The following is a 27,507-nucleotide window of genomic DNA, read 5'->3' on the forward strand; positions in this document are numbered from 1 at the left end:
ATGGCAATGGAAGAACTCAAGCCAATAGCCAAACGTGAACCTACCCTCAACAATACACAAACATATCCTAAATACACTTCTAAGAAGCTGACGTGAAGAGGAATTTTTTTCAACTAGAGTTTTTTCGTATTTGATTACTTGGTTCAAAAACAAACTTTTTGCCACCATTCGAGCAAACATCAAGGCACAAAGCAGCATTTACCCACCACCACCACGTGGAAAATGAGTTTCTCTTGATTTTATTGTTCTTTTAAAAAAATAGAAGTCCGTCTTTTCCCGATACAGGTTAGAATGTTCCCATGGTAATGAACTGGGCACCAGAGATTAATTCTCTGTTGAATTTCAAAAGCACTTGAAAAGTTCTATTTTCAACTCAAGGATATTTCTGCTATTCTCTTGGAAAAATAACTTAGTAACAAAGGGTGGTTAAGCTGCGTGCATGCTCCCAAATTCACGTGTTCTTTTTAACTTGCCTCCAAAACTGTGAGCCAACCGTTCACGATGGGCAGGGCTGAGCACATACTCCGTCCACGTGAAAATGCCGTGTTTGTGTCTTCTTTCACAAGGAAGCTTCCAACAACAATCCTGTGGTTCAATCCTATGTGGAGGCCACCATGGTTACTTTATCATGGCTTTGAATGAAGTTCTGTTCTTAGGGGCTGTACTCATAAGGCCACGCCACCCCAACGACCGTCAGGGGAGGTCACCCCCAGGGCCAGGGCACAAGTTCCAGGAAACCCAACGATCAGGAACGATCTAAAGAAGATACAGATGTTTCCATCGCCCTTGTCCACACAAGATCGCCTCTGAAACACAAGCACAGCTCCCAACGCCTCAGTGAGAGGCAGAGTGAGTCCCAGAGGTACACTACACCATAGTGTGTTTTTTTAAAAAAAAGGCACGTGCCTATCCTACTCTTTTCTCTTAGACACAATTTCAGTACACAGACCCTTCTGGTGCCACAGAGCACGGAGATTTTCTTACGGAAGATAGCCTGGGCCTGAGATGGGCTCACATCCCATTTTTAAGGCAATTCCAGTCATTAAAAAAACACCCCCAAATCCTTCAACACTCAGGTCAGTTCAAAATGATGGGGTGGCCTCAGCATCCACACCACGGAGCCCTGTCCAGAGGGTCCGGTTTGTCCCTGTCGATTTGCAACGCACTGGCAAGGAGGCTGGGGAGGAGGAGACAACATTTCACGAGGACAGCTACCAGGGGCCATAGGCGATGGCCTCAGTGGCTAGTGTGACTGTTTGCTCGTAGTTCTTAAACTAACTTAAACAAAGCAAAAACCTAGTTTAAGGAGGGAAAGAAAAGCAACGACTCCCACACAGACACACCAGGGGCTTCGGCTTCCGTGGATTTCCTAAAGCAACATCTTGACTACACCCTGGGCTGACGGCAGCGACGGTGAGGAAATATTTGAAGGCGGCTTCCCAAATTCCAGGCGTTTTCCCAACCTTCAGACAGAGCAAACCAAATTAGGCGGACATTACAGCTGTCACAGACTGGCTAACATCAGGGCCCACAAAGTTCTAAGAGTAAAGAGAGTCAGGAGCAGGGTCTCCCTGGGTGTCAATTTTCTCTCCTGCGAAACGAAGAAAAGGACACTGGCCATCGAGCTCGCACATTCCCGAGGCCACACAAAAAGCCCAGTCACACCAGACCCACTAAAAACACCCTCTTCGACGGGGTCGGAAGTCACGTGCGCACCGTGGAAAACGACTCTTCGTTCCCCATCATCTCTGTCTGCCCCACACCTACCCAAGTTACTTGGCTCGGGGTCCAGGACCATGGCGACGCAGCTTAGGAAATCAACCCATCCAGAAGCTGTCCTGATTTTCCTCAAGTAAGAAAATACCCAAAGCTGTCAGAGTCTGAGTTGTGCTTTCCCATCAGGTTACTGGAATCTAGTCTGGCTGGAATGGAGTCCCTGTTTCCTGAGGTTCTAAAGATTTTTTTTTTTTTCTTTTTAAGGAAAAAGAAATCCTCCTCTAGGGGAAACAGAGAAGCTTTTGAAGCTCAAGTCCCAAACAAGTGTTTCATACAGGACATTCTCACAGCATGACCAGGAGCTGGGGCTGCAGATTCGAGTAATAAAAACGAGCCTCTTCCTGGCCATTCGCCCTTAACCTTCACCGGAAGACACCACCTCACTGCGTCCCAAGGGGGTGGAGGGTTAAGGTTCATTGACCTGATCCTCCAACTTTTACAAAATGGCTATCGGTCAGGGGTGAGAGGCTCCCCCCAGGAGCGGACAGCTAAAAAGGTACTGACCCTTTGTCACCTAGAGGCACGCCGCTGCTGCTTGGCTGTCTCTCGCCACCGCCATCTCTGTGTTTGCTCCCCCGCCCCGAGGCGGGGCCGCTTGTTCGGTTTGGGGACTGATCGTACACGAAGTTCCGGCAGGATGCAAGTTTGGACTCCAGCGCCTGCATAGAAACGTGCTTTCATCTTTCAGGTTCAAGAGCAGACCTCCCCTGTCCCCAGAGCCTGTACATAGACAATAACCTCAAACGGGGGTTCTCAAACTGTGTTGTAGGGCAGGAGTTCCAAGAGCGGGGCCCTGAAGGAACCCCGCGTGCATCCGCCCTTTAGAGCCACTGGCCTAAGACAGTTAGGAGCTTCCTGGAAAATCACCAGCCCTGCCAATGATCCAGTTCTGCCTATGGGAAACGTGAAATCAACTTTCGGGATGATCTACTCTTTTGTTTACCTTTATCAAACGTGCACAGAGTGGCTTGTGTGGGAGGACTGTGCCTTGTTGGAAAGAGACCCCATAAAAACCAAGAGAGCGTTGAGACCGCCCCAGGCTTTTCTATACTCTAACTGTGCAAAACATTTAAAGAGAAACAGGTTTACAGAACAGAAAACCAGAAAACCAAAATCTCAAAGTAAAAACACGAGAAAAGAGTCGCAAGCTTCTATGAAGGCGCAGCTCTGACTACATACATTCTGGCTGACGACAGGCTGGCAGGAGTTAAATCATGTGATTCGCCAGGCATCATTTTAAAAAACACAAGCAACAGCTACACAAAATACCTGTGTTATTTCTTCAGCACACACAAAAAATCTTTCCCTGTAGTGAAAGTAAAACCTCAAGTCGAGTTCTTTGCTCTAGCCCTTTGAGATGTTGTCTTTGACTCCCTCATGTAAAAGGCAAAGAACTTTCAAATGTTTCTCAGTTTTCTTAAATTAAGAAAAACATCACAGACACCAGCCAGATTTCCCAAATTCCAAGGAAAAATGGCAAGGGAAGAAAGATATGCACAGAGGTCAAAGGGCTGATGGAGTCAGAGCTCTGGGTGTTTGTCAACAACAAAGCCCACAGGAGCTCAAATGACGCTAGGGGACGCTAGGGGACGCTCTGTTACAGGGGAAAGGAACCAGTAAAGTCGCCCCTCTCAGGTATCCTGAAACACAGGCAAGGAACCACACCAAACCCGGGAAGGCGGCGGTCTTACCCCTACTTTCCGCAGCAGGTCTCCCACAATGTTGAGGGCCGATATCCGGGCTGCGGGCGTGAGGGGGGTCCCACCCGTGGAGTCATCCAGACCTGGGTGTGCAAAGGGAGCACATATAAGAGCGATCCCCGGTCTAAGTCGGTGCACTCATGTCCCTACATGTGGAACCCTGGTGAGGGGGCAGGGAGGCTAATCCCCATGCTCTGATCCTGGATGCTGCCCGTTTCACTCAAAAGTTAACTAACACGCGAGGAGTCTATGGGATGACCGACCTTTTACAGCCTTACAATGACTGTATTAACTGTTCACCTTTACACGTTACTCTTTTAAATCAAAATCCAAACAAGTCTTCTTGAAATTCTATGAATTCCATACAGTTAATGAACATGAATAGCATCCAAGCAAACCACATCTGGAAGGGTCTTAACTCTCCAGAGCCTCTCTCCTCCAAGCAGGAGCCGGGGACCAGAGGCACCAGGATCACTGGAGTGCTGGTTAGGGCGCAGGATCTCGGGTCCTGCCCAGACCCGCTCAATCTCTGGTGCATTGAATCTCAGATGCCCCGCTGAGTCATGTGCATACTAAAGTGTGGAAAACACTGCTCTAGATGGGCATTCTGGAAATCTCACCAGTCTCTTCATCCCAGGGGATGAGCCTAGGGATATGGCAGGAACAGGGAATGTGAGCTCTGGAGCCAGCTGGCCTGAGTCTGAATCTCAGCTCTGCTATTTACCACCCATATGACTTGAGGCGAGCTACTTTCCTCAGGGCCTCAGTCTCCTCATCCGTCAAATGGGGACGGCACCTGGGCCAGTGCTAAGAATTCAGTGAGGTCACACGTATGCAAAGCACTTTAAGCACAGCGGCTAACTAGCCCACACGGAGCACTAGTAGCTGCCTACTGTTATTTCCTATTAAGCAGCCTGATAACAGCCTCTGTGAATCAGCAGAGGAGCTGGGGCAAAATCTCCCATTTCTCGTTGTTGGGTTTTTTTTTTTTTTTTTTTTTAACCATGCACCCCAGGCTACACCAGCTCCAGTTCTAGACACACGTCTCACTAGACCCACAAAACGTTTTCTAAATTTTTTATCTGATCACTGGAATTTTAAATTTAGGAGTTCACGTTCAACGAGGGGATTTCTGGCTTCTGATGAAGAATGGAAAGGTCCGCTAATGCTGGGCCCACGTGTCACGGGGTGGGAGCACAGTGGCAGCCACCCCTGGGAAGAAGCTTCCATTGTCCGGCTCACCGCAGACTCCACCGCTCCCTACTGCCTCACACCCGAGCTCTTCCAGTTTGTCTCAAAGCTCTGCCCCTCTGAGCACCCAGTTTGCTCCCTGCAGCACAGCCAGTGCCAGTACCTCCCTGACCCAGCACCCTACCCGTGGGAGAGCTTGGTGAAACAAGGCAAATACCCCTGACTGCCGTTCTCTTACCACGTCTGAACGTCCCCGGTGTGTTTAAGCTGGCGCTGGGTCCCCGGTGAGCTATGGGGGTGGACGGCACGGAGCCCGTGGCCTGCACAGCTGTGTCTGTCTTGTTGGCCTCCACCGAGTTGGGCATGGGCGTCCTGGGTTTCTCCTGCTTCTGCTGCACAGCCAATTCCTGCCGCAAATCTGAGCCAGGACAAGGATTCAGATTAAGCCCTTGCTTCAGGGGACGGGGCAAAGGGAGGGTCGACAGTAGACACTGGTCAGGGAAAAGCAGCACCAGAATGAAAACCCATGGGCGGAAACCCTCAGGGGAGTGAAACCCACAGGACCTTGCCTAGCAGGCTTGTGAAACTACACGATTTTGTAATAAAACCAAAAAGGTTTAGGGGCGCCTGGCTGGTTCAGCCGGTAGAACATGTGACTCTTTTTTTTTTAATGTTTTGTTTATTTTTAATACAGAGAGCGAGCATGAGTGGGGAGGGGCAGAGAGAGAGGGAGACACAGAATCCGAAGTGGGTTCCAGGCTCTGAACCATGAGCACGGAGCCCAACGCGGGGCTTGAACTCACAAACTGTGAGATCATGACCTGACCCAAAGTTGGAAGCTTAACCAACTGAGCCACCCAGGTGCTCCTAGAACGTGTGACTCTTGATCTCAGGGTTGTGAGTTCAAGCCCCATGATGGGCATGGAGCCTACTTAAAAATAAAAACAGGGGCGCCTGGGTGGCGCAGTCGGTTAAGTGTCCGACTTCAGCCGGGTCACGATCTCGCGGTCCGTGATTTGGAGCTCCGCGTCGGGCTCTGGGCTGATGGCTCAGAGCCTGGAGCCTGTTTCTGATTCTGTGTCTCCCTCTCTCTCTGCTCCTCACCCGTTCATGCTCTGTCTCTCTCTGTCCCAAAAAATAAATGTTGAAAAAAAATTAAAAAAAATAAATAAAAACAAAACAAAAACAAAAAGGTTTAAAATTTTTGAAACACTATGGCATTGATAGATACACTAATGCTTTACTTGCTTCAAGATATTTCCAGCTCAACAGGGTATACAGCATACTAAGGGAAAAGACACTTTCCCCACCAACCCCCATATGGGCCTCCTGACTCATTATCACTATAATATGGGGGAGATATTTTCAATCCTTTTTTCTCTGCGTTTTCAGATGTACAGTTTATCTATTATTAAGCGTATGTTAGGAATAATTCTTACTAAGTGTAAACAGAAACACGTTTACAGTCTATGATTTATCTTCCTTCAACGGTAGGTCTTAATCTAGCCATATTCACATCTATACCTTATTTGTTTTAACAACTGTTTAACGTTACATAAAATAAAATGAATCTCTGTCATTTATTTAACCACTGCAGAACTACCTTTCAGACCTGCAGGTTTCTTCTTTTTAATCCCCCTTCTACTGGCTATACATTACAAACTAAATTAGTGTTATGAACAATTAATTGGGATGTTCAAGAAGTTCTTCTGCACCCAGATCTACCCCAGAACTGCCAATTTCCACGGAGCAAATGCTGATGGGAATTCGGAGCTGGAAACCACTGCCTCGGCTGCCATCAGGTCAGAGAAACAATGGGCTAGCTAGCAATTCCATCAAGACTTTTCTCCCCACAAAACTCTTACACTCCTGCTGAACAAAAAGCCAGTGGTGGTTTGAATACCCACAGAGGGTCTTTACAGGGTCAGACATCTGACAATTCTTACCATGGGGCGGGGACAAGGCCTGCCCAGTGTGGTTCTATGCCCTCTGACTAGGGCAGGTCACAGATTTCCAGCAAAGGTAATACTGGGCAACATTGTAGGAGAAGCTGTTCTCAGGTAGGGAGAGGGGAAAACACCAGTCAGGGCACACAGAAAAAAGCCAAGTCTTCCTGACCTCTGGCTTCATCTTTCAGGCGTTGAACAGATTCGAGAAGATTCTCCTTCTCATCAAGTTCACTCTCCAGGAAGGCATTTCTCTCAATGGCTTGATTCAAACGCTGCTCAAAGTCCTCCAGAGACATGATCGTGGCCCTGGTAAGAGAAAAGCAAAGTTGTCCCGGAGAGCCAACAGTGGCATCCATGTGGTGCCTACAGAACAGGGAGATGAAAAAGGGCAGACACAGGGGGCATGAGTCCCAGCATGGGCACCTCCTGGACACCACAGACTTGAGCAAGCATCTTAACCTTCTGGGACCCAGGCTGTTCACCTGCAGAAGGAGAATCATCTTAGCTCTTGAGGTACACAAAGCCGTCCTGAGGATTAAGTGAGAAATGTCCATACGGCACTTAGCAAAGGGCCAGCACCTTATTTAGGACAACATACAGGGTCCAAATGCCAGGAAAGGAAACTCCCATCTCCTCCTGGAGACTCAAAATGCAAATCAGTGTTCCGAATACCCTACTAAAATAAAATTGTACCGTTTTTAAGGTTTTTTATTTACGTATTTTTTTTTTTTAAGAGAGAGAATGCAAGCAGGGGAAGGGGCAGGGGTGGTGAGGGGAGGGGGAGGGCGGGTGAGAGAGAGAGAGAGAGAGAGAGAGAGAGAGAGAAAATCCCAAGCAGGCCCCCCGCTCAGCACAGAGCCCAACACAGAGCTCAATCCCACGACTGCGGGATCATGGCCTCAGCCAAAATCAAGAGTTGGATGCTCAACTGACTGAGACACCCAGGAGCCCCAAGTTTTTTTTAAACATAAAACTTGAGTATTCCAGAACTTTATTCATTCTATAATAATGACTGGGGCCTCACCTCTATCTCGTCTGATTTTAACACCCAAATGTTCAGCATTTGGCAAAAATGTGAATACATATATAGAGGGAGAGAGAGACAGCGCACACGAGAGTGAGAAATGTAAGAAAGAAATGTAAGAAAAGAAAGAAAACCCAGGCTAACAGCTGTTTAAACCCTGCCCTGCCACTGTGACTGATCGACTAGAGAGAGATCAGAGAACTTGACAGTAATGAATACATCAGACAAAGCTCCAAGACAAATGACAAATTCTCAATATTTTCAATCCACATCAACAAATATATAAAAGGTCTCCTAGAAATGAGAAACAACCAGCAACCCAAGTTTAAAAAAAAAAAAAAGGCAAAGTTCAGAGAAAAAGAAACAGAAATCATTCTTAAATATATGAGAAGGAATCTATGTCACGCATAATTCAGAAATGTATCCACTGGGCCCTGACTAGATTGGCAGAAATCTGAAGTCTGAAAACCACTGTGTGGAAAACAGGACACATAGCTGCTGGGAATGTAAAGCGATGTAACTACAGAGAGAACAATCGGGCAACAACTATCAAAATCACGCATGCGTCTATCCCTTTACCCTGCAATTTCACTTCTGGGGATTTATTCTCCAGATAAACATCTGTGCAAGCAGTGTTCATCATTCATCACAGCAATGCTGATCACCGCACAAGAATGCAAATGTAGCAGCTATCCATCCACAGGGGACTGGACAAATAAAGTATTATGTATTATGCAATACCAACCATACAATAGGATATTATGCACTTGGGGGGAAAAAAAGAACAAAGAATTCTCTGTGTCCTGATACAGAAAGATCCCCAAGATCTACTGTTGTATGAAAGAAGATGTACAACAGCGTGTATAGAATGCTGTTGGGGAGGAGAGTAGGGATAACACCAATTTCTATTTTTATTTGCCTGAATTTGCATAAAAAACTCTACCCTTTGTGTATTATTTTTCAACCACGTGAATGGTAGACTGGCTCCCATGAGAAGTGGTCCCAATTCTCCCTCCCTTCTGGCATCCACATCCTTGCCACGGCCTGTGAGTGGAATGTACTTTCCCAGCTCTGGACTTGGGCCACATGACTTACTTTGATCAACGAAATCTGGGTGGACTTTGCATCTTCATAAGTTTTCTGCCTACAGCTCCAGTGATGGAATCCACCCCACATGGGAGCCCCAAATTCTCTTCCCACATCTCTGGCTAACACTGGGACCATGCATCTGCACAGCGGCCTTGAAGCAGCCCTGAGGTAACCTACATGGTTGGAATTAGCAGAAAAAGACTTTAAAGTAGTTTCTTTAGCTATGCTCAAGGATATAAAGAGAAACCACAGTAGAGGAATGGAAATTACTATTTTTTTTTTTTTTTTAGAGGAAATTCTAGAACTGAAAATACAATCTCTAAAAGCTCTATTGGAATTGGCTTATCAGCAGACTGGAGAGAAAGGTGCAGCGAACTTGAAACTAGATCAACAGAAATTATCTAATTTGAAGAACCGAAAGAAAAAATATTAGAGGAAAAAAATAATAAAAGGACCAGATCCTCAGAGACCTGTGTGGCAATTATCAAAATGACTGATGTGTGTAGTTGGGGTCCCAGAAGGACAGAGGACAGAGAGAATGGGCCAGCGCAAATCTTTGAGAAATCATGACCCAAGTGAAATCTGTCAAGAGAGATTTACAGACTAAAGAAGCCCAGCAAATCCCTGTCAAGATAAATACATATAGGGGCGCCTAGTTGGCTCAGCCAAAGAGCATCCAACTGTTGATCTCAGGGTCACCAGTTTGAGCCCCACATTGGGTATTGAGAATTACTGAAGGAAATGAAAAAAATCTATTCTGGTTAAATCCAACACTTAAAAAAAAAAAGACACATGTATATAAAACCGAGGCACATCATAATCAAACTGCTGCAAACAAAAAATCAAGAGAAAAATCTGAGAGCAGCTAGGAAAAAAAACACATTATATACTGGGGAGTGACCACTCAAATGACCACTAACTTCTGACCTAAAGCAAGGAAACCAGAAAAACAGTGGAAGAACCCACCGAAAGAAAAAAAACACAACAGCTGTCAACCCAGAATTCTATATCCAGTGGACAAGAATGAAGGCAGGGGTGCCTGGGGGGACTCAGTCGGTTAAGCACCTGACTTCAGCTCAGGTCATGATCTCATGGTTCACGAGTTAGAGTCCCGCATCGGGTTCTTTGCTGACTGTGCGGGGTCTGCTTGGGATTCTCTCCCTCCCTTTCTCTCTGCTCCTCCCCCACTCTCTCTAAAACAAATAAACCTAAAAAAAAAAAGAAGAACACAATGAAGGCAAAAGACACTTGGAGATAAACTAAAACAAGGAGACTTCACCATCAGCAGACCTTTGCTATAAGAAATCTTAAGGGAAAGGGTGCCTGGGTGGCTCAGTTAAGCGTCTAACTTTCAGCTCAGGTCACGATCTTGTGGTTCGTGAGTTACAGCCCGACATCGGGCTCTGTGCACACAGCTCAGAGCCTGGAGCTTCTTCAGATTCTGTGTCTCGCTCTCTCTCTGCCCCTCCCCACTCATGCTCTGTCTCTGCCTGTCAAAAATAAATATACATTAAAAAAAAAATTTAAAAAAAAAAAAGAAAGAAATCCTAAGGGAACTTCTTCAAGCCCCAAGGGAGGGGATACCAGAGGGAAATCCAGATCCTCAGGAAGGAATGAACCCAAAATGGTAAATATGTGGGTAAATATAAAAGGCTATCTTTTTACTCTCTTCATTTCTTTAAAATATACTTGGCTTTTTAGGGGCACCTGGGTGGCTCGGTCGACTTCAGCTCAGGTCATGATCTCACCCTTCCTGAGTTTGAGCCCCGAGCTATGCTGACAGCTCAGAGCCTGGAGCCTGCCTTCGATTCTGGGTCTCTCTCGGCCCCTCCCCCACTAATGCTCTGTCTCTCTTTCAAAACTAAACAAACATTAAACAAATTTTTTTTTAATAAAATAAAATACACTTGGCTTTTTAAAGCCAAATCGATAGCTACGCATTTCAGAATCTACAGCATTTGTAGACACAGCAGTATTACAAGTATAGCATAAAGTTCAAGGATGGTAAAAATCAAACTGTAAGGTTGCAAGGCTGTTGCATTTTACTTGAAGTGGTACAGTGAAGTTATCCTAAAGCAACCGCTAAAAAGTAACACAGGGGCCTGTGGGGGCAACACAAAGCTTCCCCATCTTAACAAGAGTGTGGGTCGCGGGAGCGTATATGCCATTTGCCCAAACTGATGGGACCTGTACGCTAAAAATCTGTGCATGCCACTATATGCAATGTATATCTAATTTTAATGTGTTTCCATTAAAAAAAAAGGGGGGGGCTGGCACAGAGTAGTTTTTCAATAAATTTTAGTTATCATTGGTAGTATTCTGCTCAGCAACAGAATGTCAGTTTACAAAATACCGTTCTTCGGGGGCGCCTCGGTGGTTCAGTTGGTTGAGCACCCTACATCGGCTCAGGTCAGGGGGCGCCTGGGTGGTTCAGTTGGTTGAGCACCCTACATCGGCTCAGGTCACGATCTCACAGTTTGTGTGTTCGAGCCCCACATCGGGCTCTCTGCTGTTAGAGGTGGAGCCCACTTTGGATCTTTGTCCCCCTCTGCCTGCCCCTCCCCTGTTCGTACTCTCAAAACTAAATAAACATTTGCAAAGAAATACTGTTCTTTGAACACGCTTACCTTAGGGCAGTAATGAGCACATGTGTGCCTTTCTGCCTGGAATGTTCTCACCTCATACTCTTCCCCTGGGTCATGCATATACATCCCCCTGGTCTTAGCCTAACTGCCACTTCCACTGGGAAGCCTTGCCTGACATTTACCCACTGATGGTGTAACTTCTGTGTCCACTTAAGCACCCCCATCGCAGCACCTGAACTTGCAGCACTTACTGCTGTCATCAGGTTGCACTGATGTGTCTTTTGTCTGTCTCCTGCACGGTCACTGGCTTGGTGTGGCTCACGGCTGAATCCTCTAGACTCAACACGGTGCTGGGCACCCACGTGCTGGGAGCCAACAGCAGAGAAAAAAGGCTCCCAAACCCGTTTCTCCTTCCCAACGTACCGTTTTGCTCTTTCCAAGTCATCGTTGGCTTGCTCCAGCTCTCTGATGTATTTCTGAAGTTGATCCTTGATTGCTTTGGTCTGGGCGAGGTCATCCTCTAAGGCTGAGATCTGCCGGTGGCCTTCAGAGTGCTGCGTTTCAAACTTGTCCTGAAGATCAAAATCGACACTGAGTGTGTGATTTAAGACTTCTGATAAGCTATGTTTATCTCCCTTCCCTGGCATTGCCTTAAAATACCGAGGATTACTCCTGGACTGTGCCCACTCCTGTTGTCATGGGCGCTGTTGCTTCTAGCTCAGGAGCATCCGTACCTCCCCGTGTGCACAGCCCGTCAGCGCCCTGATTTCTTTAAGGGATTTAGCTCCTCCTTAGTATAGGATCTTTATGGGGTCATTCTTCCTATCACTCCCCAAGGTGGCTCCAGACAGCCTCGTGGCCACCCACCACAACCAGGGGACAAGCCTAACCTCAGTCAGTAGAACCTTCTCTCCACAGACACGGACTCTGAAGCAAAGGAGGGCAGATGGCAATAACGGGGCCACCGCTCAAAGCTCTTATGTCCCAAGTACTTCCTGCCTCCCAGCCCACTAGCACCTTGCACCACCCTGCCCCCTCCCAAACTTGGTCCCTGCAGCCTCTGGGTAAGAAGCCCCCAACGATCTTCAAAGCCATCATTTTGTTCAAGGGCATCCACACAGCCACAGAAAACCACATAAATGTCTCCAAGCAACATCCACAGGGCAATACAGATCCACCTCACATGACATCCCTGGATTACATGTAAGGAATCACAACAGCTTTGGTTGCTGCTGCCTCGTAACAAGAGCAGAAAACCATGTGCTTAGTTTGATAACTGTTCTAACTTTATGTCGAGACTCTGCGTGTAGCATGGGGGTTTGAAAGGGATTTGGGGACCTTTGGGGGAGGAAGGGAAGAAGGGAGGGAAGCAAGGAAGCAAGGGAAGGGAAGCAAAGGAAGGGAGCAAACAAAAAAACCCCACAACCTGTTACTTATCACCAAAAGTAGCTTAGTGTGATTTGACTAGTGCTTTCCAAGGAAGGGAACAGTCAACTGCAGCAGCTAACATTCATCGCATGCTTACTGTGGGCCAGCTTCTGGGCTCAGGACCGTGCTTACGATGCCTCGCTGAATGCCATTTCGGAGATGTGAATGGAGCCTACCCCATTAGCCCAAAGTCAACTGGTAGCAAATGCCTGAGCCTAGATCCAACCTGGGCCACTGGGGCTTGTGCTTTTCCTTTTTTCGCCTTTTTTTTTTTTATTGTTTGTTTATTTTTGAGAGAAAAAAAGAGACAGAGACAGAGCATGAGTAGGGGAAAGGACAGACAGAGGGAGACACAGAATCTGAAACAGGATCCAGGCTCCGAGCTGTCAGGCCAGAGCCCGATGCGGGACTCAAACTCACAAACTGCAAGATCATGACCTGAGCTGAAGTCAGACGCTTAACAGACCGAGCCACCCAGGCGCCCTGGGGCTTATGCTTTTAAGGAAACTGTGCTAACGGCACCACTTACTTCAGCTCTGGTCATGGTCTCGAGGTCCATGGGTTTGACCCCTGTGTTCGGCTCTGTGCTGACAGCTTGTGGCCTGGAGCCTGGTTTGGATTCAGTGTCTCCCTCTCTCTCTCCCTTCCCCCGCTCACGCTCTCTCAAAATAATAAACAAACAAAAAAATTAAGAACAAAAAACCAAAGAAACAACTATGCTAAAGTGCCCTCAACCATTTCATTACACGTCACATAGGTACACACACACACACACACACACACACACACACACACACACACATTCTGCTCTGGCTCCTTTCCCAAATTACCTTCCTTCACCAAACACCCTTACTGCTTTCCCTTCATCTACACACAAAAGAAAACACTTCCCATAGCAAAGGCCCAAAGTCAAACTGGGAAGTGTGAAAAACAGTCAAACTCTTCTGGACTCAATTGAGTCAACAAAGGCGTTGCTAGAAACAGTCTGGATGCACCGGGAGAATGACACAATGGTGCCCAGGCCAGAGAGGTGTGGCGAGAGCCCTGTGAAAGACACACTCCCGCAGAACAAGCAGATTATTTACAGGGTGAGGACACGGAGGCCATTCCACATCCTCACGCTGTCCGGTCCCCTCTGATACTCTGTTTCCTGGCCAGTCCCCTCTGATAGTGTCTCCTGGCCGCAGCAGAGGAAGCATCCCCGCTCAGTCAAGGAGGGGCAGACCAAGACCCACACAGGGGCCAATTCCCAGGCCTGGCTCTCACGGCCTCACACCCTTTATTTGTGTGCATCTCCAAATAAAACAGGAAGGCATGGGATCCTAGGTCATTAACCTAATTCAAGCACAGGTTCAAGAAGATGCAGTTAACGGGCCTCTCCACCAGCATTCAGATTCAAATGATGTCCTTTGAACTTGCAGACATGAAAAGCTGTTGCTAAATGTTGCGCTTTCATTTGGCGCTAATTATTATAAGCGGTCAGTTGATGGAGCCATCAACAGATGCTCTGTTTGATCCCTTACAGGCTTTTACATTCAACTTGTGATGAATAAGCCAGTTGTCAAGAAGTCTGACACAGCCGAATACATTCCCCTTAGGTGACTGACAAATAGGTGCTGGTGGCAGTTTTTATTTACTTACTTATTTTTTAAAGTAATCTCTACACCCAACGTGGGGTTCGAATTCACTACTCCAAGATGAAGGGTTGCACCCTCAGTACGCCTGGGGGGCTCAGCTGGTTAAGTGTCCAACTCTTGATTTCGGCTCAGGTCGTGATCTCAAGGTTTTTGAGTTCAAGCCCCACGTCAGGCTTTGTGCCAACAGTGTGGAACCTGCTTAGGTTCCCCTTCCCCTCTCAAAAAATAAGTAATTTTTTTTTTTTTTTTTAGTTTATTTAAGACTCGTATGCTCTTACTCGACTGAGCCAGCCAAGTACCCCAAGGCAAGTAAGTATTCTTCATTCCAAGGTATTTCTATTGTTTCTCCTACTCTATGCTCCGTGCCTCATGCATCTGTCATGTGGCTGTCATAAAAATGTCTTCTTGAAGGAGGCTTCTTGAAGTCGGTTGAGTGTCCGACTTCAGCTCAGGTCACGATCTTGCGGTCTGTGGGTTCAAGCCCCACGTCAGGCTCTGTGCTGACAGCTCAGAGCCTGGAGCCTGCTTCGGATTCTGTGTCTCCCTCTCTCTCTGCCCCTCCCCTGCTCATACTGTGTCTCTCTCTCTCTGTCAAAAATAAATAAAACATTAAAAAAAAATAAAAAAAAAAAAACAAAACAAAACGGCTTCCGCAGGTTCAAGGGCTCAGTCTTGAAACAATTACTTCATCATTGCTCAGTATTAGTCTGCCTCCGTGGAGGGCCTTGTTCCTTCTCCCAACTATCATTTATGCTGCTGCTGATCTTCCCTCCACACAGCTTCCCACCCCGAGTCCCCTTCAGGCTAAGAATCAGTGCTCATGGCAGGGGTCAAATACTAATGCCTGTAGGGGCCAGGCTGTTTTGAGTTGTGTGGGCCAGGTGTAGGCATCAAGCAAGGGACACTCATTCCTCAGTGTCAGAGACAGAGGTGGGGGACCGTAGTGGGGACTGGGATGGACTGGTGAGCACTCAACCATTACTTGGCTTTTCGCTGCCGGGGAAAAATGCAGGCCTGGTATGGCCAGATCCGCTGATTCTCAAAGGAAGTCAGAAATCCCAATTTTTATAGGAAGCCTCGCAACTTTGAATACCGATGTCAAACATTTAAAAAAAAAACACTACAGATGTAAGTTTTACTATCAAAAGAACGAACTATACACAAAACCTCAACTCTAGCTAACACTAACACGCCGAAGTATTTACAGGGAGGTAAATAGGTATCTGCAAATCACTTTGAAATGCAACAGAAAAGTAGACCGAGGGAGGGATAGCTAGGTAAGAAGAATCAAGTACGGCAGAGGTTACTGGTAGAGCACAGGTGGTGGATGTACAGACGTGTGCTGGAAAATTCTTTCAACCTGGCTGTGTGCATGGAAGCTTTCATAATATACAGAATAAAGAGCCATTGAAGGCTAAGCAAAAACCGTGCATGTGCCGGAATGACCTGTAGATGGCCAGCTTGGGGTCTGCGGTCTACAACATACAACTTGCACTCCACAGCTCAGCTTCTGAGGACTTCAGGGTCTTTCCTCCGCCCCTCCCCATCCCTCAATCCCCAGTCCATTTGTTGGCCCCGTTGTTTCCCGTGAACTCACAAAGCCAGGATTCCCAGGTCTGCTTGACATCTGTTCTCGTCTGTGTCTGCGGAAGGTCCAGATTAGCTCTTCCTTAACCCCTCTGCCCCGATCTGCTGGCCACACAAACACAGACGCACACACCCTCTTCTCACCTTCAAACACCAGCTCAAATCCCTCCCAGCAGCTGCGTCTCCATTGCATACAGACCTTTCAGTGTGAAGGATCTCTTGGTCAGTACTACGTCACGGAGTATCTTTTCCCTAGGTGCTTTTGGGAGTTAGGTTTGTCTTCCCCACAAAGCTGCCAGATATCCACCACACCTCCCCTAGCAGCTCGTCAAAATTTACATGGTGAGCTTTACTAAAAAAAAAAAAAAAAAAAAAGACAGGCAGACATGCCTGTGTCCCCCCACCACAGACTTACTGAGACCAGGACTCTCACGGCGGGGGTGTGTGCAGGCCTGATACTTAGGAGGCTTGCCGGGTGATCCTGTTTATCAGTGAGGGCTGAGAAACTCAGTCTCCGGGGCACAGTGTTAGCGATTATCTGCTAAGCCCTATAGCATGTCCAAAAGGTAGTCTTTACCCTTTAGACCAGTGGTTTTCCAGATACGTGGCAATGTCCGAAGATATTTTTGGTTGTCATAATCTGGGGCAGAAGGAGCTACTGACATCCACTGGATGCAGACCAGGGATGCTGTTAAACATCCTACAGTGTGGGGTGCCTGGGTGGCTCCCAACTCTTGATCTTGGCTCAGGCCCTGATATCTCATAGTCATGGATGGAGCCTCACATCAGGCTCTGTACTGGCAGCGTGGAGCCTGCTTGGGATTCTCTCTCTCCCTCTCTGCTCCTCCCCTGTTCTCTCTCTCAAAATAAATAAATAAACTTGAAAGGAAAAAACAACAACAAAGAAACCATGGGTAGTCTGGGTGGCTCAGTCAGTTAAGTGTCTGACTTCGGCTCAGGTCGTGAGCTCATGGTTAGTGAGTTTGACTCCCGTGTCGGGCTCTGTGCTGACAGCTCAGAGACTGGAGCCTGCTTTGGATTTTGTGTCTCCCTTTCTCTGTCCCTCCGCTGCGCCTACTCACACTCTTTCTGTCTCTCCCTCTCAAAAATAAACATTACAAATTTTTTTTTAAACAAAAAAACCCCCCACAAACATCCTAGTGTAAAACTCAGCCCCCTATGGGCACCTGTGTGGCTCAGTCGGTTGGGTGACTGACTTCACTCAGGTCATGATCTCACAGATTGTGAGTTTGAGCCCCATGTCAGGCTCTGTGCTGATAGCTCAGAGCCTGGAGTCTGCTTCAGATTCTGTGTCTCCCTCTCTCTCTCTCTGCCCCTCTCCCACTCACGTTCTCTCTCCTTCAAAAATAAACATTAAAAAAAAAATTTTTTTTTAAACAAACAAACAACCAACTCAGCCCCCTAAACTGAAAATGACCTGACCTCAAATGTCAGCAGTGTCCAGGCTGAGAAACCTGGTCTCGACTGGCTCTGTCCGACAGAACTTTCTGTAATGATGGAAATACCCTGCACCACTCTGTCCAGTAATGATACCCACTAGACATGCAGCTGTCGTGTAGTTGAAACGTCGCTGGTATAACCGAGGAGTTAAATTTGTCCTTATTTTACTTTAACTTAAACATCAGTAGGCATCTAGGGGCTATCATACCCCCGATCAGCAAATCTAGTGACACTCCATCCTCTCAAAACGTTTTCTTTTGCAGGCCTTGTGGGACTGTGGTAGACACCCAAGAATGGGCCACGGGGACACCTGTGTGATCTGCTCCCACAGAGCTCTGCCCATGGGAGGCAAACAAGGGTTCCACCACCACATCCGCCCAGCAGGCCTAGGGGTGGGAGGGAGCCCGGGGCTGGCCGCGGCCCCTCGCAAGGCAGGGCTCCCTTGTCCAGGCGCACACCCTACACCCCACACCTGCTGCCCGTTTCCTCTCACCTTGATGGTTTCTAGCTCCAGGCGAAGGCGATTATTTTCCGACAGGAGGTCCCTGTTCCTGGTTTCAATCTGTTGCAGCTGCGTCTCCAGTTCGGCTTCATACTCGCGGCTTCCCTCCTGGAACTCTCGCAGCTCCTCTTGGGTATTTTCGGCCCTACAGAATTGCCGGCCGTGTCAGGGGAAGCATTTATCGAGCACTTAGAGCTACTGAGGGTTATGCATGGATTAGCTCTTCACTCAACTGAAGCGGAAGCGGAAACTATCACTGACCTCACTTTACAGATAAAGCCAGGCTCAGATAGGCCGACTGACCTGCCTCAAGGTCACACGGGTCAGAAGCAGACCTCAGGCCTGAACCCAGGGGTGCCTGACTCCACAGCCCATTCACTCTTCACTCATTCTTTCACCATATATATATATTTTTTAACTCAACGTGTGGAAAGTATTCGTGGGATTGCACACCCTCTGCAGATTGACTTTTAAGGAGAAACCGGACCTAAGTGCTTCCTTGTCCCACTGGAAGGGGGACAAACACCCAATTCCAGCTTTCAGTCCTTAAAAGTCAAGCAACACTTTTTTTTTCAGTTTTAAATGCTAAGCCTGAATTATCTTTAAGTCGAATTAAGAGTAAGGAAATTAGGGGTGCTGGGTGGCACAGACAGTTAAGCGTCCTACTTTGGTTCAGGTCATGATCTCCTGGCTCGTGAGTTCGAGCCCTGCGGCAGGCCTGGAGCCTGCTTTGCATTCTGTCCCCCCCTCTCTCTGCCCCTCCCCTGCTTGTACGCTCTCTCTCTCTCAAATATAAACATTAAAAAAAAAATTAGAGGGGCGCCTGGGTGGCTCAGTTGGTTGGGCGTCCGATTTTGGCTCGGGTCATGATCTCGCGGTCCGTGGGTTCGGGCCCCGCGTCGGGCTCTGTGCTGACAGCTCGGAGCCTGGAGCCTGTTTCAGATTCTGTGTCTCCCTCTTTCTCTGACCCTCCCCTGTTCATACTCTCTATCTCAAAAATAAACAAATGTTAAAAAAAATTAAAAATAAATAAATAAATAAATAAATAAATAAAATTAGGGAATTAGAGGGACTGGAATAAGACCTCCCTACGAAGAGTGTAAGAGCCCACAAGAAATAAAAAGAAGAAATGCTGAACACACACTCTCCTCCCAAATATGGACACAGAATCACTTCTTTCAAATTTAAAATCTGCTGGGAAGGAACACGGTGGTTTGCTTGGGACCACAGGCTTTGGTGCTCACATCCTAGGCCTGCTCCTTACTGGCCGTGTGACCTTGGTGGACACATTACTTGCCTTCCCTGAGGCTCAGCTTCCTCATCTGTAAAATGAGGTGACAACTGTTTCCTCACAGGGCCATTTTGAGATTTAACGGAGAGAATGTATGTCAAGTCCTTCGTAGTGCTTGTGGCCTAAGAGGAACAAAATCGATGGCTGCTGCCACGGTGATGGGGAGAAAAAGCAAGGTGGACTTAGGAAGACTGACCTCTGCTTGTAGGTCATGGCCAGATCTTTCCAGTAGCTTGCTTCTTCCTCCTCAGAGCTGAAAGTCTTTCCCGAGTCCTCCATTGTGGAAACAGAGGAAGGGGTCACTCTTCTTGCAGCATGGTGTCTGGGAGAGAAAAGCTTTAAAATTATTTGCATATCTGGTTCAACAGCAGATGTTTATAAATTTTTTTAATACTTATTCATTTTTAAGAGAGACAGACAGCACGAGCAGGGGAGGGGCAGAGAGAGGGGGAGACACAGAATCCGAAGCAGGCTCCAGGCTCCGAGCCATCAGCACAGAGGCCAACATGGGGCTTGAACTCCCCAGCCACGAGATCATGACCCAAGCCAAAGTCGGACGCTTAACCCAATAGTGGATCTTTAACAGGGAGGAAAAAAAAAAAATTCCTGAATTTTATGTCGGGTTAAATGATAAAACATTGCCAAAACTTGACATCAAAGGCAGACAAAACCCAGCCCACCCACAGGAAACATTCCACAAATAGACAAAACTACCAAGATTTTATTTATTGCATTCGAGGAGGGGCAAGGAAAAAAAAAAAAGGAGCTGAGGACATCTCCCAGGGTTCCAGCTTAGACACCCGGTGCCCCCACCATCCTCATCACCAGAGACAAATCCTAAGAGAAGGAACGTCTTTGAGGAGGAGGATAAGGAGCCCAGTTTGGGACACTTCGGGTTTGAGAAGCCTGTGGCACATCTAGAAACAACAGTGGATCTGAGACTCTGGGGCGAACCCTGGGCTGACACAAATTTGAGAGTCCTGAGCCTGTAGCTGCTTCTTCCCTTTATCCTGTGATGGAACCGCCAGACAATCTAGGGAGGACTATTTATGGAACTGTGAGGAATGCCAATGTTTGCCTGGTAGGCAAAGAAAGAAACAGCAGTCAAAGGAGACAGCGGAGAAACAGAGGCAAGAACCAGACGGTGAGCTGTCCTGGGAGGACGTGGCGTCTAGGGGAAAGGAGGGAATGTTCCCCAGTATCCACGACGCAACAGAGAAGCTAAGATAAGGGCTGGAAAATATCCAGGAGACTTCGCGAAAGAAATGTCGGTCACCGGTGACGTGGGCAAGGGTAGTTTCAACACAGAGGAGGAGGGAGGAGGAATAAACGGGGTGGAATTACCAGGAGGCAAAGAAGAGGAAGTAGAGGGAATTTTGGAGAAGTGGGTGTGAGAAGACAAATGGGAGGGGAGCTAGAGGGTAGGGGGTGGGAATGGGGCCTTGGCTCTGAGGGCTCAGAGAAATGCAGGAAAGGCTAGAGCACAGATCTTTCCCAACAGCTGTCAGGTCACAGACTCCCTGCTGATAGAGCCTCTCCGTGCAAAAGCTTATTCCCTGAACTTACGTAAGGCTCTGAACTTGTCAAAAATGCAAATGAGAGGTCTCCAAGGTCCCTTCCTTCCCTCTAGGGAGCTCTCGGTCTGGTGTGTGTCCTTCAGGACCAAAGAATGAATGCAACCCCTCACTCCGCAAGACATAGCAAGCTGTATTTTTGACTACAAACATGAATCATTCAGCTAAATAAGTTAGTGTTGGCATGGACAAAATCACCAACTTCGGGATCCCTGGTTAAAAAAAAAAAAAATCAAACAATCATAATTCTATTTGAGTGCAGCACTTCTTGATAAATAGATTTGTTAGTACCAATATTCACATCTTCTTCATAATTTCTCTCCCTTCCCTATTCCAGGGACAACATGCTTGTTCCCCACCCCACTCCCACGCCCTTTTGGGGAACAGAGTCTGTCTGAAAGCTTGATGGAAGCACAGAAGCTGGGTAGAACAGAATGCTGTTCATTCGTCGTTGTCTTTTTTTTCCAGTCCAGCATTTTTTGTTCCATCTTTCTGTAACAACACCCTTATCTTGGGGAAACCAACCCTATGCTCATTCCAGAGTGATTCAGATGTACTAGATTGACTCAGTCTCAGCATCTGGGAGGAGGCACATGATGGAATGGATGTCTCCATCATCAGCCTAATCTCTGCCGAGCCAATGATAGGGGTGGGCCTAACCCAAACTAGGTCAGTGATTGGTTCACAGGTGGTCCCAACCCCAACTGAGCCAAAGACAGGGGTGGGCCTAACCCAAGCAGGGCCAATCAGTGTCCAGGCATAGGGCTTTTGCAGAGCCAACGAGAAACACACTCTCCGTGTTAACTAATCTTATTGTGGTAATCGGCTCCCAATATATGCATGTATCCACACGTCATGCTACACTAACAGGGGCGCCCGGGTGGCTCAGTCGGTTAAGTGTCCAACTCTTGGTTTTGGCTCAGGTCATGAGCTCATGGTTGGTGGTTCTGAGCCTTGTATCAAGCTTCACGCTAACAGTACAGAGCCTGCCTGGGATTCTCTCTCAAAATAAATAAACTTTAAAAAAAAGAAAAAACCAAATCATCATGCTATATACCTTAAACTTACACAACGTTATACATCAATTATATCTCCATAGAGCTGGGAGGAACAAAGACAGACATTCTTTCCACTAGGGTAAGGCAGAGAGTAGGAGGTAAGCCTGGAGTTGTCCGTGGTCATTCCTCCACCACAAAGGAGGGGTCGGCCAGAGAATGAAGCCAAAACCGAGGAAAGCAAGGCCAACAGGTGGAGACACTGGGTCCTGATGACATCATTTGAACACCTGGATCCAGTCATACCTGCTTTAAGGTTATGACAGATGACCAACTCCCTTTCTTGAATGTGCCACTTAGGGTTGGATTGCTGCCCCAAGAATCCTAATGAAGGTAAGTAGTGAACGATCTTGTTCATTGGAAGTAAAAGGAATAGAGCAGCTGGAGTGTAAATGACAGTAATTAACGTGGCAATGGGTGAGGGTAAACTTAGGTCTGGTAGGTACTCCCTGCTGGAGCCCGAAGCTCTAATAAGCCCAGATCTCATCTAATACCAAGGCACAAACCAGTGCCGACAATGTCAAGAGCCCGCGCGAGTGAGCACCGTGTGGCCACTGATCATCTTACTGAGGACAGTCTCAAATGCGTGGCACGGGGGTCTGTGTAGTAGGGCAAGAAAGTGAGGAACAAGGAACAATGGATGTAGGCGGACTTTTCCCGCTGTTTGGAAAAACAACATGTCCGATATTCAATGTAATTAGTTCGTGCATACTTCTCTAAACGTTCTCTACCCCAGACCCCAATCATTAGCTTACGTTCAAGCCACGTTGCCTTCTTTCTGTTCCTTGAACATACCTCGCTTGCTCCCACCTCAGGGCCTTTGCACTTGTTATTCTCTGCCTGGAATGCTTCTCCCTCAGATCTATGCCCAGGTGTCCCTCTTATCATTCAGATCTCAGCTGAACCGCCTTCCCCGAAGGGACCTTATTTTGATGCCCCACCTAATACCCCCTCCAGCCCTTCTCTCTTATATTAACCTCTGCTTTCTATCATCATTTTGAGTTTTGTTTTTGTTCATCTTCCCCCACGGGAATACCAGTTGTTGAGCACAAGGGCCTTCCCTGTCTTGCTTTTTTATCCCAATGCCTAGAAGAGTGCCTGGCATGTAACAGGCACTCAATAAATGCTTGTGGAATGGTAGTAGCAGGAAGAGGATGTCAGGTGAAGGAAAGGCAGGGAGCCAGAAAGCTCTCAAGACCAATTTATGGCTGACATCTGTAAATCCTTAAGATGCTCGTTAGGATGGGGAAAGCTCCACTCTCCCTCAGCACCTGAGTGGCATCTCTTTAGCGGGAAGGATCTGGGGGAGAAGATACCACGTTAGAAACTACCCCCTTCCCGGGTTTACGTGACAAGTATCTCATACTGGAGTTTAATAACCTTCATCCTGAACTCTTATGGCAGATGAGTTTTAGGGAGAAAAAGCTTCCTAAAACATTTACTGTAGCCGGTGAGAACTAAAAGTGAATCCTCAGGAAGGGACTTTGAGATGTTTTAAGAGGTATTTCCACTGTGAGAGAGGCTCTAATTACAACCATGCTGATGGGAAAGCTCTGGTTTTGTTTTTTATTAAAAAAAAATTTAATGTTTTGTTTCTTTTTGAGAGAGAGACAGAGCACCAGCAAGGGAGGGGCTGAGAGTGAGGGAGACGAGGAATGTGAAGCAGGCTCCAAGCTGTCAGCACAGAGCCTGATAAGGGGCTCGAATCCACGAACTGCAAGATCATGACCTGAGCCCAGGTCGGACGCTTCACCTACTGAGCCAGCCAGGTGCCCCTGGTTTTGGGCTTCAGGGCGAGGGCAGGGGAAGCTAAGCAGAGACCTGAGCTCCTACCAGAGCCTGCACAATCTGTAACTAATTCAACTCAAGGACCAAAACCACAGGCCTGGCATTTCAACCAGAAACCCCTGCACTGGAATAACAATCCTTAGGGAAGAGGAAAAACATGTTATAGAGGAAGAAGTAACAGCTGAACCTCACTTTGCTATGCAATAACGATCTTAAAAAGACGTATGATTTTCGAAACGTCTCACATTCTAATGTGCATTATTCTTTGCCATGGAAAGCAAGTAAGAGGACTCGCAAAGACTTCCTTCTCCCGGCATAATTTCCTCAAGTGTATCACCAGCTTCCATTAGCCGTGTGCTGGGCACCTAGGAAGTTATCTTCAAGTTTATGCTCTTTCAGCCGTTCGACTGCAAGAATCAGTAAGTCAGTCTCTTGGGTTCTTAGGACCAGGAACTGGAGCAGAGACACGGCATACCTTGGCCATCTCCACAGGCAGGAGCCAATGGCAGAGGCACCCCAAACCCAAGTGCAAGTTGGGGGAGGGTGTTGTCTTTGAATCCCAGTTCAAGATCTCCTTGGGGTTGCAAACAGGCTAATGAGAGGTCAGATTCACCCGTTTCATCTGGCCCACACAGTCTTTTAAAAGGCACTGTGGCAGGCAGCTGTTAACGCTGGGTCTCAGTATATACAACTCTGTAGCCACTAGCTTAAAAAATGAGCGAGTGCTCCTGCCTTTCTTCCTTTTGTGCTACAAGTGTTACAGGCCTTCTGCCTCCCGGCTTGTGCTCTCAACACACCATCGTGCCACCGTGTCCCAGCAGCTCTGTGCACAAACCTAATGGGCACCTCAAAAGTATATGCTACAGTATGCAAGAAGGAACAAGCTGGGAGCAAGAAGCTAGAAAAGCATACATTCTCTACTTGGCATCGCTTAGATCTCCTACTCCTACAAAAATGTGTTTCCGCAAGCTGAAAACATACTTGAGACACACATACCTTTGATTTCAAAACCCTAGAAAACACAAAGCAATGCCCCTTGGCTCTCCTCTCAGCGAAGAAAGCCAGCACAGCTGGTCAGGAGCAAAATACATGTATAAACTATCAAGAAGTAACTCGCCGCCCTTCACCCCAGCCTCAAATCCTTCCCAATCAAAACACACAGAAGAGCCGAAGGGAAAGGGAGGGAGGCAAAGACACTGCCAAACGTCAGCACGTGCTTCCCCAGCTTCTGGCGGGGCAGGGGGGTGACGTGGGCTCTGCATTTTGCAGAAGTGGCATCACTGGGGCAACACCAGTCAAGAGTCAGCAAGTCTGGCTTCGGTCTCTGTGCTTTCAAAGTCTATAATGATCTTCCTACAAAAATACTCAGATAGGCATGCAAGGACAGATACTCGAGGGTGCACGCCATCATCCACTGATGTGGAAAACTGGAGAAACTCAACTGTCAACAGGGGACTGCCTGGAAAATTACGCAGTTGTTAAGAATCATACGAACTAATATGGAAGAAAGTTCATGCTACGTTAAGAAAGGGTGTCTGTCGGGGCGCCTGGGTGGCGCAGTCGGTTAAGCGTCTGACTTCAGCCAGGTCACGATCTCGCGGTCCGTGAGTTCGAGCCCCGCGTCAGGCTCTGGGCTGATGGCTCAGAGCCTGGAGCCTGTTTCCGATTCTGTGTCTCCCTCTCTCTCTGCCCCTCGCCCGTTCATGCTCTCTCTCTGTCCCAAAAATAAATAAACGTTGAAAAAAAAATTTAAATAAAAAGAAAGGGTGCCTGTTTTGTTTATAAATGTATCTCGCTCTCTCTGCATACATGAAAAGAGTCTGGAAGCTTGTACCAGACGGGGTAAAGCAGGCAAAGAGATCAGAGCCTGTAACTGACACACTGCTAAATACATTGATTTTTATGGTAAGCATATATTGCCTTTGAAATTTTAAAAAGCTTAAACTGGGATCAAAAAAATAGAACGGCTGTTGTTCCAGGATAATTTTATTCTACTGAATCAAGATGCCAAGGGAAGAACTTTCCCTACTGTGGCTTCTCTCTCCACCCCTTCTCAAACATTTCCAAACACCTACTAAGTGCCAGGCGCTGCTGGGACAGGCAGAGACGAAGCACCCACGTCAGGTCTAGGTGCAAACAGTACTAGCTGCCGACACAAACCTTCTGCATGCAGCCCCACTCGCGTTAGCAAAGTATCTGGTAAGGAAAGGGAGTGTAATCTATCTGGTAAGGAAAGGGAGTGTAATCTCCCTGGGCTCACACATTTCAACGCGAAAGAACACACTTTGGAAACAAAAATAACATCCTAAAAGGATCACCCAAGTTAAGAAACTAATATCCGAAATGAGAGAATAAAATATGCCAAGGAGAGGCCTCTGAGACCTCAAGGATCTAATGCTACACGAGTGACACACTAAGAGGAAAGATTTAAGTTTCAATCCCGATTGAATACCAGGGTGGTGGTGGGGGCAGAAAAGTGGCTCTGGGAGCCACTGTGATCCAATCGCTCTTCAAAGAACCCTACCCATGTCCTAAAATGCCATCCTATCCAAGAATACAGAAACAAAACCAGCATAGAAAATGACAAAGTTCTGCCCAGTGCACGCTGTAAAAGGCCATTTCTTTAGAAAGGAAGTTAAAAGGGGCCTCGAGGCTAAAAGTAGAAAGAGGCACAACCTGCTACAAACCCTGGACAAAGAAATCAGGGAAGCTCAGACCCTCAGGAGGCAGAGAACTTGAGATGACTGGAGAAGATAAGGTAGCTTCCCAAGGTGATGGCGGGATTTCCCATGACCCCGTAGAGGCAGGTGAGCCCCACGACTGCATTCAAACTGTAGAATAAGCGTTTTCATCCTTTATCCAATCCTTCCCCTAAGTGCTGTCAGGGGAAATCTGAACCTTCCCGCAGCAGAGATCTGAGAAAAGCAGAGGGAAGGAGGCTGTTCCAAACACGTTCCCGAAGACAGGGAGATGCCAAGGAGGGGGGGAGGTTTTTGGAAAGAGGCCTGCAGTGAGGGTGGAAGTAGCAAGGGGCAGTGGACGAGAGCGGGGAGGAGGAGGGACGAGAAGGAGGGGGGGAGTTTGGGGCAGCAGGAAGAAAGGAGGTGGCGGGGACTGAGAAAAGGCCGAAAACAGCGAGAAGAGAGACTAGGGGAGTCAAAGGGCAGCCTACGGTGGGGGTGAGAGGAGGGTTGGAGGGCAAAGGAGCCGGGCAGCGGGGACTGGGGACGAGGAGGAGAGCAGGTCGGAGAGAGGCCAGCGCTGGAAGAGAAAGGAAGCTGGCAAAGGCGAGAGGTGGGCGCGAGGACACAAAGGTGGGAAGGCACAAAGTTAGCAAGGGAGGCTCCAAAGAGCGGGACTTTTGAGCCCAGCGCCCGGGAAGCGCGGAGCGCGGGCAGCCGGGAAGCGACGGGAAAGCGAGGGGCGCGGCAGGTTCCCTGCAAGGCGGCTCCTGGGAGTCCCGAGAGCGCGGCGGGCGCCAGGGCGGGCGGAAGAGTTTCCCGGCGGTGGCGGCGGTCCCGGGACGGCCCCCACCCCCGGCCACCGCAGCCCCGAACTTACCCGGGCTTGGTTCGCGAGGACGGGCGGCGGCGGCAGCAGCAGACTGCGCTGCCCCGGCCTCTAGCCACCGCCACCGCCCCCGCGCCCGCGGCGGGCGGCGTCCATTGGCTGCCGCGCCGCGGGACCGCGTCCGCCTCGGCCAATCAGCGCCTAGCAGCGCGGTTTGGAAACTTTTTTCCCAGGCCAGGGCGCGGCGTGGCCACGCGGCTGCACTGGGCCAGCCCCGGCTTGGGAGGCTCCGGCTGCTGGGCAGGGACCTGGCCAGCCTTGGAGTGTGCAGGCGGGTCCCTGGACATCCCGGGACGGGCT

General features: G+C 48.1%; 1 protein-coding gene across 4 annotated transcripts; it reads right to left on the reverse strand.

Annotated features, from left to right (window-relative positions):
• Positions 1 to 223: 223 nt before the first annotated feature.
• NDE1 (nudE neurodevelopment protein 1) lies at positions 224 to 27,291 on the reverse strand. Of its 4 annotated transcripts, none has more exons than XM_040458954.1 (10): positions 27,199 to 27,291; positions 19,417 to 19,542; positions 17,921 to 18,074; positions 11,738 to 11,886; positions 6,786 to 6,922; positions 4,906 to 5,085; positions 3,468 to 3,559; positions 2,281 to 2,435; positions 1,768 to 1,838; positions 224 to 1,463 (listed from the first exon to the last, which is right to left on the reverse strand). In XM_040458954.1, exons 2-10 carry the CDS (start codon positions 19,497 to 19,499, stop codon positions 1,387 to 1,389), a joined length of 1,098 nt encoding a protein of 365 aa, XP_040314888.1. In that variant the 5' UTR covers positions 19,500 to 19,542; positions 27,199 to 27,291; the 3' UTR covers positions 224 to 1,386. The 4 variants fall into 4 exon arrangements, with proteins under 4 accessions (XP_040314888.1, XP_040314890.1, XP_040314889.1 ...); XM_040458955.1 differs by having other exon boundaries at positions 1,347 to 1,591; XM_040458956.1 differs by lacking the exon at positions 1,768 to 1,838.
• Positions 27,292 to 27,507: the final 216 nt, after the last annotated feature.

The sequence above is a fragment of the Herpailurus yagouaroundi genome, unplaced genomic scaffold (assembly GCF_014898765.1).
Source record: "Herpailurus yagouaroundi ecotype Mexico unplaced genomic scaffold, PumYag 222, whole genome shotgun sequence".
NCBI classification, from domain to species: domain Eukaryota; kingdom Metazoa; phylum Chordata; class Mammalia; order Carnivora; family Felidae; genus Herpailurus; species Herpailurus yagouaroundi.

Coding starts and splice junctions, on each gene's coding strand:
- NDE1 (XM_040458954.1), bottom strand. CDS start 19,499: ATGGAGGACTCGGGAAAGACTTTCAGCTCTGAGGAGGAAGAAGCAAGC. Junction 11,887..17,920: donor TGGAGCTAGAAACCATCAAG/GTGAGAGGAAAC, acceptor TTTGATCTTCAG/GACAAGTTTGAAACGCAGCA. Junction 2,436..3,467: donor ACCTGCTGCGGAAAGTAGGG/GTAAGACCGCCG, acceptor GTTTCTATGCAG/GCGCTGGAGTCCAAACTTGC.